General features: G+C 55.4%; 1 protein-coding gene across 1 annotated transcript; it reads right to left on the bottom strand.

The window, feature by feature from the left end:
• Window positions 1-9,533: 9,533 nt before the first annotated feature.
• LRRN1 (leucine rich repeat neuronal 1) lies at window positions 9,534-12,506 on the bottom strand (the record flags this gene model as incomplete). Its single annotated transcript, XM_081106276.1, has 1 exon — window positions 9,534-12,506. One exon carries the CDS (start codon window positions 12,504-12,506, stop codon window positions 10,353-10,355), a length of 2,154 nt encoding a protein of 717 aa, XP_080962402.1. The 3' UTR covers window positions 9,534-10,352.
• Between the last annotated feature and the right edge of the window lie 4,134 nt (window positions 12,507-16,640).

The following is a 16,640-nucleotide window of genomic DNA, read 5'->3' as shown; positions in this document are numbered from 1 at the left end:
CTTGGAGTTGGTAGCTCATGAACTCAGGCCAATGCCGCCCCCAGAGCTCCAGTTTCACAGGCAAAGGCCTGCACATCGGGGCTAGGAATGCATTGGGGTCGAGTCTGTCATTTTGTTATTGCCGTGACTCCTGGCCGATGAACCCCAACAGGAGGGTCTGGGGGTGAGCCGGGGCTGCCCGGAGCCCCAGAGCTGGTGAGGAACGGGCACTCACAGCCCGACCGCCAGGCTCCAAGCTTGGGAGCGAAGGTCATGCCTCACTCAGCCTCTGCAGGAATCCGTCTCCTCGGCTGGACGTGCAGGGTGAGGCCGGGCCTCGAGGAGGCCTGCCAAGCCCGAGACCCTTCTCCCAGACACGCTGTTTCAGGCCTGAAATGGACGCCTGCTGTTCGTCACTAGCTGCACTCACCTCGGCTTCTAGCAAACACCACTCAGTTCCCTGGAGGGAGCTTTCGCCTTCACTCTTCCCGGCAGAATCTGGGGGGAGATGGGAGGAGGGGGAGGAGGAGGAGGAGGCAGGGGACCCAGGACCAAGCTGGGCTCACAGTTCATTCTTCGGTCACAGTGCTTGGCTCAGGCCTTCGATCCTGACCTTCAGGGAAAACATGGACTCAGGACTCTGGCTTTGCACTTGAACCCGGGAGGGGGTGGGCAGTCCCCTCGTTGGTGGCAGTCACCCAGGTGCCACTGGGGAAGCTGGGGATTAGCCAACAGGATAGAGCAGAGCCCAGAGAACACAGGACCGGGTCCCGGTGACGTTTGGTTGTCCCCTGAAGCCACCCCACCTGAAGCCTGGCCTCGGTGAGCCCTTGGGTTCCCTTTTTGGGGTTCAGTTTTTGGTTACTGGCCACCACACGCAAAGACGCGATTATGATTCTTTTTCTTTTGGCACAAAGCTTCCGAAATCTTACTGAACAAGCAATTTCTTCCCGGTCAGGCCCGGCCAGCGGGCATCAGGCCTTGAATCATCCCTAATGATTGTGGGAGATCCATGATGAGAGTGGACGAAAAGGCACCTCATTCATCACGTGATAAATATCAGCTAAGTGGCACGAGGAGACTTGAGGACTCCCTCCTGCCAGGTTTCCGGCCGCTCGTGAGTCTGCAGAAGATGCTAATGGCTCATCATCAGTGTGCGGCTCAGGGCCGGGATGTCTGTGGCTTCTGCTGGCCACTTGCTGCTGTCCCCTCCGTCTCGTAATTGCATTTGAACTTTGAAGCCAAACATCATTTCGGTTCAGACAATGTGAATTGATGGGATGAATCATCAATGTGCTTCTACATGAGTCATTATATTTCCTTGAGTCCCAGAGTTTTGGGGCTGGGAGAGACCGTCAGAGAACCCAGCCCCCCCCTCCCCGCCCCCTCATTTAGTTGCGGGGGTTGGCGGAGATGTTGGTAGAGGCGCGAGGCTGTCAGGGCTGGAACGAAGGTCTCCTGACCTCCCGCCGAGAGGACTTTTCCGCAGGGCCTCCCCTGACCGGTGCTGCCATGTGCCACGCATACCAGCGAGGAAAGCCCGAGAGGCCTGGTGGAGAGGGCAAGACCCTGTGATGAAAACCCACCTCCCTCAGCGGCTCGTTCTCATCCCTGCCGCCTCTGTGCTTTTCCCGGTTCAGGCTCAAGGTCGGACGGTGCCGCAGGAGCCGATCCAGCTGGGAAACCCACCCGGAAGCTCAGACAAGGCAGGAGACAACCTAGGCGCCTTTCCCCCGGGAGTAAGGAATTTGGCACGGGTTTTGGTACCCAGAAAAGAATTATCGCAAGTCGCAGAGGATTCTGGAGTTTTCTTTGTAGTCGGTCGATCCATAGTTCTGCCGGGCAGTCCTGTAAGAACTGTAATTTGTGTCTTTATCCCCCGAGCATAAGATGACTATTATTCATTATGCTCTGTAAGTTTGTCTGTTTCTTCATTTCACGATCCCTTGTGCACCAAGATTTTTTTCTTTCTTTTTTTCTGAATTTCATTTTGCCCGGGTTTATTGAGAAAGAATCGACATGCGTGACTGTGTAAGGGTAAGGCACAGAGCACAGGGGCTTCGGACATAGACTGTGAGATGATGACGTGAGAAGTTAACGCCCTCATGAAGATGAAGGCAAAGAAAAGAAAAAGTATTCTCCTGTGATGAGAGCTCTTGGGATCTGCTCTCTGAAGAACTTTCCTATATGCCCCGCAGCAGCGTTAGCCGTGGCACCAGGTTGCACGTTACCTCCCGAGGCCTTATTTGTCCGATAGCTGGAATCTGTGCCTTTGGACCACCTTCCTCCAGTTGCCCCTCCTTGCATCCCCCCACCTCTCTCTCTCTCTCTCTCTCTCTCTCTCTCTCTCTCTCTCTCTCTCATGAGTTTAGTGGGCTCTTTTTTTAATTAGGTTCTCCATGTAAGTGAGATCATACAGTATTTGTCTTCTGTCTGACTACTCTCATCTAGCATAATGCCCTCAAGTTCATTCATGTTGTGACAAATGGTAAGATTTCCTCATTTCTTTATGGCTGAATAACAGTCCATTGTGTAGGGGTGTGTGTGTGTGTGTGTGTGTGTGTGTGTGTGTGTGTGTGGCACAGCTTCTCTAGCCATTCATCCGTTGATGGTCACCTATGTTGTTCCTACGTCTTAGCTATAGTAGGTAAGGCTGCACTGACCCGGGGGTGCACCCAGGCTTGAATTGGCGATGAGGGGGAAGACACATTGACTGTGGGGCCACTGAGCTCATTGTACACTGAAGCCACTCAGCCGTGAGCAGACGGCAGCCACTTGGTCCTCAGCTAATTCCCCGCTGAGGGTTCGGGCGCTCCCCCTTCCCTGCCCCCCCCCCCCCCACACACACACTGGGGAACTGAATTTGTACGCTGTTGTCAGGGATGAGTTAGAAATGAGAGATCCGAGGAGAATCAGAGGGGGCCGATGGGAGACTTCGAAGCTCGGCTCCTGCTCTGGATTTATGGGGACACCTTTTTGAAGGTGGCTTTCCCGCTCGGGGCACATCCCCAAGGTCGGCTGGCTGGCCTCTCGGGGGCGGGGGCAGGAGGGACATTAGCAGGGGCGTCTGGAAACTGTGACTCACGCTGCGACCCGCAGGGCAGCTTTGAAGACGGGGTGTAGGCTGAGAGTTCTCACCTGGATGCACTACTTCCCGGGGTGCCCCTCATGCACATTTAAAAAACTTATTTTTATTGATTTCAGAGTGAAAGGGAGAGGGAGAGGGAGAGCTAGAGATATCAGTGATGAGAGAGAATCATGGATCGGCTGCCTCCTGCACCCCACCCACTGGGGATTGAGCCGGCAACGTGGACCTGTGCCCTGACCGGGAATCGAACTGTGACCTCCTGGTTCATAGGTCGGTGTTTAACCACTGAGCCACGCTGGCCGGCCCATCATGTACGTTTTTGTTCAGACTTCTCCTCACTCTCTTCCTCGTTCACAAGTCCAGCCGTTCCTCATTCCCTCGCTCCACGCAGTCCCCTCTCCTCTGACTGCCCACAGAAGTGCCTGCTTCCTGCTCTCCAGCTGAGAGCCCTCCTGCTCTGTGCCCCAACATTTCCTCTGTGGCGAGTGGCGGGCACTTAAATCAAGGGTCCTCTTCTGACTCCACTCAGGCGGCCAAGACCGGGAGGCTCCTCCTGCCCCCGTGGGCCTGAGAGGAGGTGACCATGTGGTTTCCCTCGCTGGAACCCTGCCCGGCACACAGCACATGCGCAGTAAATACTTTTCCAGGCATTTCAGGTGATGTGGAACTTTATTTATAACATTCGCATTTTGCCTGAAAGTCAAGAAGATCCTTCGTGGGAACTGTCTTAGGAAAGGATCCATCCCAGTAAGCCCATCGCCGGGGAGGGTCACACTCATCAGGTCCTGGCCCCACGGCTCCGCCAGAGCCTGGCTTCCTGCTGATTGACATTCGAGGAGGCGTGTGGAGCGAGGCCTGTAGCCCGAGCTCTGAGCCGGAGACGTGGGGACGTGTCGGCTGAATTTATAGCCGTGAATTTAAGTGGGTTTTGAGGATTCTGGATGTGAGAGCCGGGTCTCTCCAGATTAATTTTTCTCTCCGTGGCAGCCATCCTGCTGAGCCAGGGCCCGGGTTAACGGGTCCGCACGGGAGCGGCGTGCTCTGGCATTTGAAAGGATGGCGATGGATGGTGTCTGTCTGGACACAGAGCTCGGCCACACGATGAGGGAAAAGACCAGGTCCCCTGTGTTTTGAAAACAAAATGCCTTTTTTCAGGAAGAGAAGACACGGGCTGGGGAGGGGAGGCCTGTGGATTGCTGAGCACGAGGGTCCGGGCAGGCGCTGGGCTGCAGCAGGGGGAGCCCACACGTTAGAGCAGCCGAAGCAAGACTTTCACAGTCAGACAGCGTCTGACACGGCCCTCATCCTCCACGGCCGAGGGCAAGGGGCCGCAGGCATTCCCCGGCGATGCAGGTGGGACAATTTGGGGGAAAACTTACGTTTTCCCATTTCTTCCTCTTTTTTAAAAAATATTTTTATTTATTTCAGCGTGGAAGGGAGAGAGAGAGACAGACAGACAGACATCAATGAGAAAGAATCATTGCCGAGTGGGAATCGAACTGTGACCTCCTGGTTCATGGTCGACGCTCAACCACTGAGCCACGCTGCCGGGCCTTTTTTCCATTTCTGACATTCAGGAGACCTGAGTTCTAGTCTCAGCTCCTCCACCCCTGGCAGATCTCAGCCACGCTGATACCTTTCCCTGGCCTCACTGTCTCCCTCTGCAAGGGAGGGGCTTGAGCTCCGTGGTGGGTGAAGGTTTCTGCACCTCTCCTTCGAGGAGACCTGCAGAGGTGGCCCCGCGTGGGGACCAGGACTGGTTGCATGTCACGGGGAAGAACGTGCCCCACGCGGAGTCCGTAGGACCACGGCTCCCGCCGTGCCTCCCTCTGAGCAAGCCTCCCACGCACACGCAGGGCTGCCAGGGGCTGAGTCGCGTCCCCCCAAATGTGTATGACAACGTCCTAACCCCAGGACCTCAGAATGTGCCTGTATTTGGAGACAGGACTTCTAAAGAGGTAGTGAAATTACAATGAGGACATTAGGGTGGGCCCTAATCTGATCTGACAGAACCTACTGTGAGCAGATATCACTGTTACAATCGGAAGAAGAAATGCCATTTGTAGGTTGAATGGCAGATGGGACCCAACGCCCACGCTAGTCAGAATACATTTTGGTGGCCCGGCCGGTGTGGCTCAGTGGTTGAGCATTGACCTATGAACCAGGAGGTCACAGTTCAATTCCTGGTCGGGCCACATGCCCCAGTTGTGGGCTCGATCCCCAGTGTGGGGTGTGCAGGAGGCAGCCGATCCATGATTCTCTCTCATCATTGATGTTTCTCTCTCTCCTTCTCCCTTCCTCCCTGAAATCAATAAAAACACATTAAGAACGAAAGAAAGAATACGTGTTGGTGGCATCGAGCCCTGTTACAAGTGTGCGCTGTTCTAACAGGAGGGCACCGACGGGAGCGTGTGTTTCGGTGAATATTCATGGTGTCCTGTTTTCGCAGTTTCATGAGTAAAACAGGAGCAGGTTAAACCAACTTGCCCCTTAGAAGACAGGACGTCATGTATTTTACACGAAGGTCTTTGCAGATCACAAGGACCCGGGATCTGGCAGAACACCCTCCCCGTCAGGCTCTCCGGAGGCTGTCCGGCCCGAGCTCCGTCTCCGGGTGACTTACAGGAAAGTGGAGATTAGATCGCACGGGCATCGGCACCAGTCTCTGCTCTGGGCGGTGGGGGCAGCGCTAGGCACAGATCGGAGGAGGATTAAAATGTGAGGCCAGCCTTAAGGATGACGAGTGAGCGAGGCGGCACTTTTCCTTTTCCCGGAGCCGTGGCGTCAGCCCCGCCCACATGACTAAGCCTCGAAAGGTCCTTGAAAGATGCTCCCGAGGCCAGGAACCTTGCCTTCCCCTTGCTCCCCTCTCAGGAGAGAATGGAGCCACCCTGCCAGCGAGATCCACACGTCCCGGGGCCTCCGTGGCCAGGAGGGCCCAGGGGCCCAGGAGCCAGGCAGCGGGTGTGGGAATCCTAGCTCAGCACCTGTGGCTGCGAACGGCTGCTCCCCCACCTGACGAATGGGGCGCTTCCCGCCCGATTAGTACTGCAGGCTGCCGAGACGGCAGGGCCAGGGGCTCCCACAGCCGAGCAGCCACATGCTCTGCGTAATGTGTGGGATCCACTCTGCCCCCAGCCCCGCCACCCACCATGAACTAATTAACTGATCACTGTTTCCTTCTGCAGCTTGTTTGTGTGGAGTTGTTGTCACAAACTTTTTTTTAAAATACATTTTTATTGCCCTGACCAGTTTGGTCAGTGGACAAAGCGTCGGCCTGTGGACTGAAGGGTCCCGGGTTCAATTCCAGTCAAGGGCATGTACCTTGGTTGCGGGCACATCCCCAGTGGGGGGTATGCAGGAGGCAGCTGGTCGATTTTTCTCTCTCATTGATGTTTCTAACTCTCTATCCCTCTCCATTCCTCTCTGTAAAAAATCAATAAAATATATTTAAAAATATATATATATTTTTATTGATTTCAGGGAGGAAGGGAGAGGGAGAGAGAGAGAAACATCAATGATGAGAGAGAATCATGGATCAGCTGCCTCCTGCACACCCCACACTGGGGATGGAGCCCACAACCCGGGCCTGCGCCCTGACAGGGGATCCAACTGTGACCTCCTGGTTCCTAGGTGGGCGCTCAGCCGCTGCGCCACGCCGGCCGGCGTCACAGACGTTGAGTCGTCACCCTTTCCTTTCCTTTCTTCCACTCGCTGCTGTTTCCACGTCTCCATCTCAGGGTGGGGTCTCATGGACCCCGTGTGCTGAGCCGTGGTGCTCCCCCTTTGCTCCATCCCCCCGTCTGTGCCAAGGGCACTCTTGGGCTGTTCTACCTTTTGATCTGGATTTCGCTTGCAGACCATTTGACCATTGAAAACCAGGCACCTCGGTCGCGTCGGCCCCGAGCTCCAGGTCTGCCTCCCCGGCGGTGGGGTTTCGGGACGGTGCTGGCACCTCGAGGCCGAGTATCCACTTTTCTCCTCGCCCATCACCCACCGAGGGCAGCGGTGCCCACCTCCCTGTGCGCAGGAGGACGATGTGTCAATGATCTGTGTGAAGCTCCTGGCCGGGGGCTGGAGACACGGTAACGGTTTTTTAGGAGTAAGAGTTTTCATATCATTTTATTTACGTGTAGATGCCATACAATGTTGAATTAGTTCCAGGGGCATCGGGTGTGGGGTCCCCAGCGAAGAAATGGACGACTGGATAAACACCCAACGGTGGGCGAGAGGATAACGGACGCTGGTCCTGTTGGTTTGAGGAATGGTGACCATTCCTCTCTTAACCCCACCGTCCGACGAGAAAAACGGACAAACATTGCATTTGCTTCGATGGTCACGACATCTGTTGACTTGGTCATGAACTAATGGGCACATTTGGGAATGCCCATTTTAAAAGACACGGCTCCAAAAATAACGTTTTCACCTCAGGTTGGAGCCAGGTTATAGCCCTGAAGGCTGCCGGGAGCAGCGGGGAGAAGGGAAATTAGAGAGTGACTGTGTTCGTCACCTTCCTGGGGAAGGTGCAGCCGCCGCCATCAGCCAGGACTCCTCTGATGTGGCATCGCCTGGTCTGACTTACCGAGTTAAATGAAGCGCAGACGAGGGCGTGCGTGGCGAGGGGGATGAGCACCCTGCCATCTTGCTTTCTAGCAACCAAAATCCAACCAATTAGCACAGACCAGGGAAAAATCAGCTACGATATTGTATTAGAGGAGAAGAAGTTAGAAGAGTGGTTTCTCCCCAAAACTGGCCTTGCACAAGGTAGTGACGACCCTGGAGGGAAGTGGCTGCTCTCCTCCAGCTCCTCCCTGGCACCCGAGTGCCCACCCTGCCCAGTGAATGTGGTCTGAGGGCGCCCCTCCCTGCCCGGGCCCAGAGCTGCAGGTCACTCCCCTCCTCCTCGTGCAGCTCAGTGGGAGTTTGGTGGGTGGCTCGCTGCTCTCTGCAGATATTTGAAGACAAGAACCCGCACAGGAATCCCCCCAAAGTCGCCCCAAGCAGTTCCGATTCTGTGTCCCCCCACCTGGCATTCCCTGGGCAGTACCACCGGGGGCAGTATCGCCTGGTGCTGGAACTGACCAAGCTAAGGCCCTGAGGATGGAGCATGTTCGGGAGCAGGGTTAGGTGAGCTGGGCGTGGAACTGCCGGACCCCTGCCCTGGGCGGCGGGCAGGGGGTCTGACCTGGCCGGTCCCACTCTTCCCTCCCTGGCCCAGGCTTTCCTCACCAACAAAGGACGGCCATGGGGAGAGATGCTTCGAGCTCAGGCACTCGTGGTGTTGAAAGCCATGGTCTGCCTTTCTAAGTGAGTCATGGGACAAGGAATTGACTAAAGAAAGAAACCCGCCGGCCAGCGTGGCTCCGTGGCTGAGCATTGACCTATGAACCAGGAGGTCACGGTTTGATTCCCTGTCAGGGCACATGCCTGGGTTGCAGGTTCAATCCCCAATAGGGGGCGTGTAGGAGGCAGCCGATCAATGATTCTCTCTCATTATTGATGTTTCTCTCTCTCCCTTCCTCTCTGAAATCATATATATATTAAAGAAAGAAACCCTCCAGCCAGCCTCGCCCTTGCTGCTTCCTGCCTTTCCCTGGTGGTGCTCAGTGGCACCTGCTCGCGCCCACTCCTCTCCCAGCTCAGGCTCCTGGTGCGACCGCCTGCAGGCCGGGCGGCAGGTGCCATTGGGAACAGCCTACTGCGCTCCTCCGCTTTATCAGTCTCATTTCCAATGAGTCCTTTCGCCTCTCGTTACACCGTGGGGCCCACCCCACCCTCCGTGGAACCGGCCTCCTACCTAAATCCGCCTCCTGTTCTGTTTCTCACACACATTTCCCAGGAAACACCTAATCCTGCGAAAGCCTCCCTCTCTCTCTGGTACTTGGATGGAACGTGCCAGCTGCCCAGAAGCCGCTCTGTCTTCTGTCCATCACCTGCAGGGGTCTCCACACCAAGATGGGCTAATACGGGTCTAAGCAGATAGACAGCTGTTAGCAAAGGAACAGCACAGACTGCATCTGGAATACTACTAACTGTGATTGACACTCCGCTGGGGCCGTGGCTACTGCTATAATATCAGATTTTAACAAACCCTTACAGAGAGGGAATGAGACATATCCTACGCGCCTCTCCCTCCCTCCCTCCCTTCCTCCCTCCCTCCCTCCCTCTCCTCCCTATATATATCTCCATCTGTGTTTAGTTATGCATAGGATGCAGCAATACACCTTTTTTCTTCATATGAACTGTTTCCTCCATTGGGTCTGGTCAGTAATATTTAAAATATAGAAATCCTGTCCATTAAAACATCTGCATCAAAATAGATATTTCTTCCCCTACAAAAAGACTTCAAGACTCTTTAGGGCCCAGTTTTGAAAAGCATCGCGTGGTAGCCGGTTTATCTGGGCAGTTGGTTTGAGGGGCATGAAAAATAGCACGCTGCCACTAGCAAGAACTACGGGATACGTGATTGCAAGTGTTCTAAAAAATCAGAACAAAACTAATTTATTAGAGTCTTGTCTTCACTGTACACCACATGTTGGTGAGTGAAACACACCAAAGGTATTGTCTTTTTCTTTCAAAAGTGTCTACTAAAGATAAAAAGAAGAAGGTAACAAGTAATGTGGTTTGTTACATAAAAAAACCTGATATAGAACGTGTTTCTATTGCCTGTTAGCTTGGCCTAAGCCTCTTTAACGATTGATTACAAAAAGAAACGTCCGTGTTCAAAGGCAAACATTCAAGTCAGTGGATACAAGGTTACAGTGCAGTCAACTAACACCATTCAAAGCAGGTAACAGTCTAGCCGTGGTCGCTTGAGTTGAAAGTCTGTGGACCAAGTGGCTGCCAAGGGTGCACGCTGCTCCTCAACCACGTGGCCGCTTTTGGGAGGACGCGGTGCTTTCTGCCGGTGGCTTCGGAAGACGGGGCCACGCTGCCGGCCACAGCACAGGGGAACCCCAGCCTGCCACTGATCATTGCATGGAGCATGGTCGTTAGAACAGCATCATTGAGTTTAGCAGGACAACTAAAACCAAAGAATAATCATAAGAAAATCATAATCATAAGAATGGTAAGAATAAAAACCGAACACACTCCGGAAGCCCAGGCTCGCTGCGATACGCTCCCCTAAGAAAACAAACAAAAAAACACAAAAAACTGAGATGGCCATCCGGCCCCTCCGCTCTGCCCCAAAGTCCAAAATACAAAAGTCTCCCACGTGTTACTTTGCAGAATAAAGCAAAAGCGTCTTTGTGCTCCTCGCTGCCAGAGCAGCGTCTCCCCGGCGTTACCACATGTAATAGCTCCTGGACGTGTCCACCTGGGCGGGCTTGGCCTCCGCGGCCCCGTCCTTGTCCTTCTCGGGGTCCCCTTCCCAGAGGTTGATGAGCGGGGGGTACAGCTCGTTGAGCGGGATCGACGAGGTCTTTTGCATGTACTTTTTCAACGAGTGGTGGTAGTTTTTCCTCTTGAACCTTTTGGCGACGTACACGGCCGTGGACGCGAGGCTGACGACGGCGAACATGGAGCCCATGACGGCGGCCAGGGCCGTGCTGGCGTCCTGGTCGGAGAGGTCCAGGGCGAAGGCGGCTGTTTTGGTGGTGACGTTGACACAGGACCGCTGCGTCTGCTGGTGGACGTTGGACACGGTGAGGCACACCTCGTAGTCGGTGGACGGCTGCAGGTGCGTGAGGTTGTACTCGTGGACGTCCACGGGCACCCGGGCCGTGTAGGTGATGTGCGGGTTGTCAACCTTCATGGTGGCCGAGGACCACTTGAGGTTCGACGTCATGACGTTGGAGGTCACTTTCCAGGACACGAGGATGGAGTGGGACTCCGTCTGCTTCACGTACATTTTCAGCACCTGGGCCCCGTCCAGGAGGGTCCCGTTGACCTTCACCGTGACCACGCGCGTGTCGGCGCCTTCCACATTCTGGGCCACGCAGGTGTACCTCCCGGAATCTTCCGTGCGGACGTTGGGGATCTCCAAGGTGCCCTCACTACTCAGCGTGTACCTGTCGGAGAGCGTGTCCCCGGTTATCTTCCTCCCAAGGGGCGTGACCCAGTAGATCTCGGGCTCCGGCTCAGCCAGGGCCCGGCAGTCCAGGAGCACCGTGGCGCCGAGCTCCGCGCTCAGGTGGCCGGGGAAGGCGTCGTGGGCGATCATGGGGAGGCAGCGCTCGCCCGCGTCCCGGGCCAGCGCGTCCTTCACCGGCTGCCCCCGCAGCTCGGGCGGCGCGGCGCAGAGCATGGACAGCGGCTCCATGAAGCGGATGCTGGTCGTGTTGGCGGCCACCCAGCGGAGGACGCAGTCGCACCGCAGCGGGTTGCTGTGGATGCCGATCTCACGCAGGTTGGGGAGCGACGCCACGGTGGCCCGGTACACGGCGTGGAGGGCGTTGTTGTTCAGCATGAGGCTCTCCAGTGCGGGCACGCCGCGGAAGGCCCGGCGGTGGACATAGGACAGCTTGGGGTTGTTGGTGGCCTCCAGCTTGGTGAGCTCGGGCAGGTTGTCGAGGGCGTAGCGGTCCACGGACACCAGCTCCCCCATGTTGTTGAGCCCCAGCTCCTTCAGCCGGAGCATGTTCCGGAAGTCCCCCTCCTGGATTTTGTGGATGGGGTTCTTGTTGAGGTCGAGGAACTTCAAATTGGGGACTTTCTGCAGGGCCAGCTGGGGGACCTTGACCAGCCTGTTGTCGTAAAAGGACAGGCTCTCCAGGCTGTCCAGGCCCACCAGCGCGTTCCCGGGCACGTCGGTGAGGCACATGCCCGCCAGCACCAAGCTCCGCAGGTTTGCGAGGGGCCGGAAGTTCATGTCCAGGATGCCGACCACGGGGTTCTCGCCGATCATGAGGATCTCCAGGTTGGGCGTGGCCTCGAACCAGCGGCTGTCGATCACCCTGAGCCTGTTGGAGTTGAGGTGCAGCCGCAGCAGGTTGCGCAGGCCGGCGAAGGCGCGCGCCGAGATGGCGCGGATCTGGTTGTGGTTGATGTAGAGCTCCTGCAGGCTGCCCAGGTCCTGCAGGCAGCGGTCGGGCAGCTCGGCGATCTGGTTCTCCTCCAGGTGCAGCGTGGTGAGCCGGCTCAGGTTGGCCAGCCCCACCTCGCGGATGCTGCTGAAGTTGTTCTGCGAGACGTCGAGCTCCGTCAGGTTGCAGAGCTGCTGCAGCTCGTCGGCCGTGGCCGCGATGCTGTTGCTCTGCAGCAGCAGCACCTGCGTGTCGCTGGACAGGTTGCCGGGGATGCGGGTGAGGCGCAGGTCGTTGCAGTCCACGGTGGTGGCCTCACGGTAGGTGGACTGTGGGGTGAACCAGGGCCGGACCTCGCACACGCACAGCTGTGGGCACTCGCCACTCTGCAGGGAGGACCCGGCGAGGGAGGCCAGCAGCAAGCCCAGCGCCAGGCCGGACGCCGCCGCCGGCACAGGTCGCATCCTGGCCATGCCGCCCGCCACCGAGCCGGCCCGCCCTGCCCGCGCACCTCTCAGCAGCTGGGGAGCGCCCCGGAGCGCCCCGTGAACATTCAAGCAGTCTCGGTGGCGCGGGTAGAGTTCCGGAGCCCACAGGGACGGTTCTCTGGAGTTTTCGGAGGCCAGGAAGCCAGAGCCTCTCAGCTGTGGCTGTTCATCCGGGGCTCGCCCACAGCCGGCACAGGGCCCTCAGCCTGATCCAATCTGCAGGTGCGCCTGGAATGTGAGTGGGACAGACGTTACGTTTATCCCCGACACCCTCCATCCTAGCCTTTCTCGGGCTGCGGAGCAGGCACAGACCCTCGCAAACGTAACAGCAGGCTGTTCCGCGCAGCTCAGCAAGCTCTGAGCTGCAGGCACTTTGACTAGAGCAGTGATGGCGAACCTATGACACTATGAACTCATTTTTTTGGTTGATTTTTCTTTGTTAAATGGCATTTAAATATATAAAATAAATATCAAAAATATAAGTCTTTGTTTTACTATGGTTGCAAATATCAAAAAATTTCTTTATGTGACACGGCACCAGAGTTAAGTTAGGGTTTTTCAAAATGCTGACACGCCGAGCTCAAAAGGTTCCCCATCACTGGACTATAGTCACTGCGCTAAACTGGTTCCCCTTTACAGTTAAATTGGGACTGCTCATGTTATTGGGTAAAATCATCACCACATACACACACACACACACACGCGCACACACACACACGCACACACACGCACACATGCACACACACGCACTTAATAGGAACATTCAGAAAAACCCACCGATGCCGTTAAAACACACACAGAAGTGACTTTAGAAACTACCGGGTGTCAAAAAATGTGTCCACACTTCAGTAGCCGACAGCTCAATGTTGAAAATAAAATGTATTTTAATAAATATGCCTTTGTAATTATTCAAAGTGTCTTATACTTTTGGGGGGATGCCCTATATTTATGGCACCAAAAAATAAAAAATACAAAAGGTCAAAAACCAAACAGGGCAGGCAGGTCTGCCAGCCGTTTGACCCTGGAGTCGAGGTGAGTGTGGCCTCTGGCTTCAGATGCAGTTGTGTGACCTTGAGCGAATCATCAGCGCTTTCTTCCTGAGGCTCCGTCTCCTTTTTTAGAAAACAGATCCTAAAAGCTCCTCTTACGTGGGGCGGGGAGGACTTGCAGGCTGGTACGGGCAGAGCTTCGGAAGAGCGCCTGGCACTGGCCGTAGATGGTAGCGGTTATTTCCAGGTTCGCCGCCTCCTGCTGAGTCTGAGGCTCCGTGTGGGTGCCGAGGATGACCGCAAGGAGTGGGTGGCTGGCAGCCCCAGAGAGCACGCTGTGTGGCGTCAGCAACTCCAGGTTCTGAAAGGCCTGGCCGCTCCGGAGCCTCCCACAGGGCAGTAGGTGGCTGGTGCGGGGAGAGCCCGAGAGTTTGCCGCGAGCTCTTTTCTTTTTTAAAAAAAAAATATTTTTATTGATTTCAGAGAGGAAGAGAGAGGGAGAGAGATAGAAACATCAATGATGGGCGAGAATCTGACTGGCTGCCTCCTGCACGCCCCAACACTGGGAATGGAGCCCGCAACCTGGGCATGTGCCCTGACCAGGAATCAAACCGTGACCTCCTAGGTCATAGGATGATGCTCAACCACAGACTACTTTGGAAGACATTCGTTTCGTGGATTTTGTCTGGCCCCTGACCCTTTCTGAGTCTTACATTTCGTCCTCCAACCATTTTCCCAAATGATGCTCCTTGTTCACACATTATCCAGAGCGAAACACCTGCACCGTGGCTCAGGGACCACAGGTGGAGGAGGGTGTGTCTGGGAGGAAGGGCTGTAACAGTCTCCCTATCCCTGCAAGGACACGGGGAGCTTCGGAGGGTCCTTTGCATCAGGAATTGCTCTGGGAGCCCGCACCTTCATCAGCGAGCAGGCCCTGTGGCCGCGCCCCCGCATGAGGACACCAGGGAAGGGCTTCATCTGGGCTTCACCCCACCTTCCCAGCTGACCCTGAGCCGGTCTGGAAACTTTGTGTCCTGTTTTATTCTCTTAGCCTAAGTAGGTTGAGAGGAGAGCTCGCAACGTCGGCGGCCAGAGGGACCTCAGGAGCCATCCTCTCAGCCAGCTCTCCTTGGGGTGAAAACCACGCCTGGCCGTTCTCTGTGAGGTGATGATCCTCCCCTCCCCGCTTTGCGCTATTTAAATGCTGCGGAGGCATGGAGTTCGACTAGGCCAGGGATCGCAAGCTGCGCCAGGGGTTGGGTAGGTGAGGTCGCTGAGCCAAACACAGGCCCGGTAAGAAGCTGGAGGGTACGTGCACTCCCAGCCCCCCGGACATGTGCAACCACACAAGCCGAGCAAAACTGTCTGCTTTCTGAGGCTTTTTATGGCCTGTGGCCGGTTTGCAACGTCTGAATCACAGAAGAAAGTGATAATAATATCGCTCACGATGCTTATTAGCTAGTGGGAGTGTTTGACAACTAGATGATTAGCGCGGCATTTGGAGATATTTTTGGCACAGGGTCTGTGTGTGAAAACATACCCTTAGTCCAGTCTGCTACGCACTGTGCATCTCTGCTCTGAAGAAAACGTCAGCGCTTGTTAAAAGCGCATCCCATTTACAAAAATCGATCCTCATTACTTTTCTTGGAAGACCTACTTTCAGAGGCAGCACCTGAGAGATTCCCCCGGGTGATGAGGTGGCCCAGTTCGCTGGCGGAGGAGCAGCATAAATCCCGGACTCAGCATTTCCTAATCTGAGCACTTTACGTTTCTCTGCTGGTTCTCCTGGTTCCCACAGGGACATTGGATTGTCCTTCCCCTGGTTTTATTTTCTCCCCCTTTTCTTCTTGTACTTGTTGTTATTATTTTTATTCATTGCCAGGGTCTCGGCATTCTCTGGTGCGTGTGGGTGGTGTAAAGGCACTAATGCACGTCACATGGCCATCCCAAAGAACCCCCGGTGGTCATCGGATGAGTGGGCTGTCCACGAAGTAGCAGAAGCACAGATCGGCCCGCAGGGAAAAGGTACAGCTCTCAAAGGCGATGCCCATCCCTCCCAATGGCTGAGCTGCACATGTCAGAGTCCAGATCCGGGTGCGGCTCATCTGTTTGCCAAGGAGCTCGGCAGCACGGGGATACCATTTCTTAATTTTAAAAGAAACGCGTGAACTTGATCTTTGCATCTTGCTCTAGGACCTCGCAGCAAGGCTAGTCCTTGCACACGGACTGTCTCAGCTCTGCACCGACCTCATTTTCCCTGCCATATTGTGAGAAGTCACCAGGTACAGTTTGAAGAATTCTTACACCTGGTATCTGTCAAATCCCTTTAACCCTGAGCGTCTGTGACAGGCAAAGGACGCAGAACCAGGGAAAAAGGACTTTTTTCTGTTTAACTCGCTTGTAGGATCGAGAAAGTTCCTTGTTTTTCTTTATAAGAAATGAACTGTTTGCATAGTCAGAGCCGTCAAGTAGCAATTCAGCATCGTCAAGCTGGGAGTGGAAGGTGGCTGAGTGGACGGACGGCTGAGTGGACGGAAGGCTAAGCGGACGAACAGCTAGGTGGATGGATGGGTAGGCGGTCAGAAGGCTAAGCGGTCGGAAGGCTAAGTGGACGGGAGGCTGAGGGGATGGACGGCTGAGTGGACGGAAGGCTGAGTGGACACAACAGGAAGCGACACCTGGCTGCTTTATTGCTCCTTTTTAGCACCAGCAAGTGCAGTGACATGAAAACTGCCACGGAACCCATTCATTTTAGTCTTTTTACAAATTATTTTAATTCTCTCCTCGTAATATGCCCATATGAAATAATTGCTCTGTAATTACCACCATGATTGCATGTTAAATAAACGTGAACTCCTCCGTGTGGCGGCCTCACTCTGCCTCCCCGGCTGTCTCTTCACACCCTTCCCAGCCCTTCCCAGGGTACTGCTCGGTACTGCTCGGCGTTCTCACGGCGGACGGAGACTCGCCAGGCCGTGCAGTACACGCTGCACAGGAGCCGCTGCCAGCGGTCCGGGTGACGCGCCCAGAACTGCAGACAGGCCGCTGGAGAGGCAGACTCATCGCGGTTGGCACGGACAGGGCAGGTGCGCTGCGGACACCAACACCGTCGAGCTCGGGATGCCAGCCA

This window comes from Myotis nattereri, assembly GCF_964212035.1.
Source record: "Myotis nattereri genome assembly, chromosome: 14".
Taxonomy (NCBI): domain Eukaryota; kingdom Metazoa; phylum Chordata; class Mammalia; order Chiroptera; family Vespertilionidae; genus Myotis; species Myotis nattereri.
This window is presented reverse-complemented; position numbering and strand designations above follow the sequence as displayed.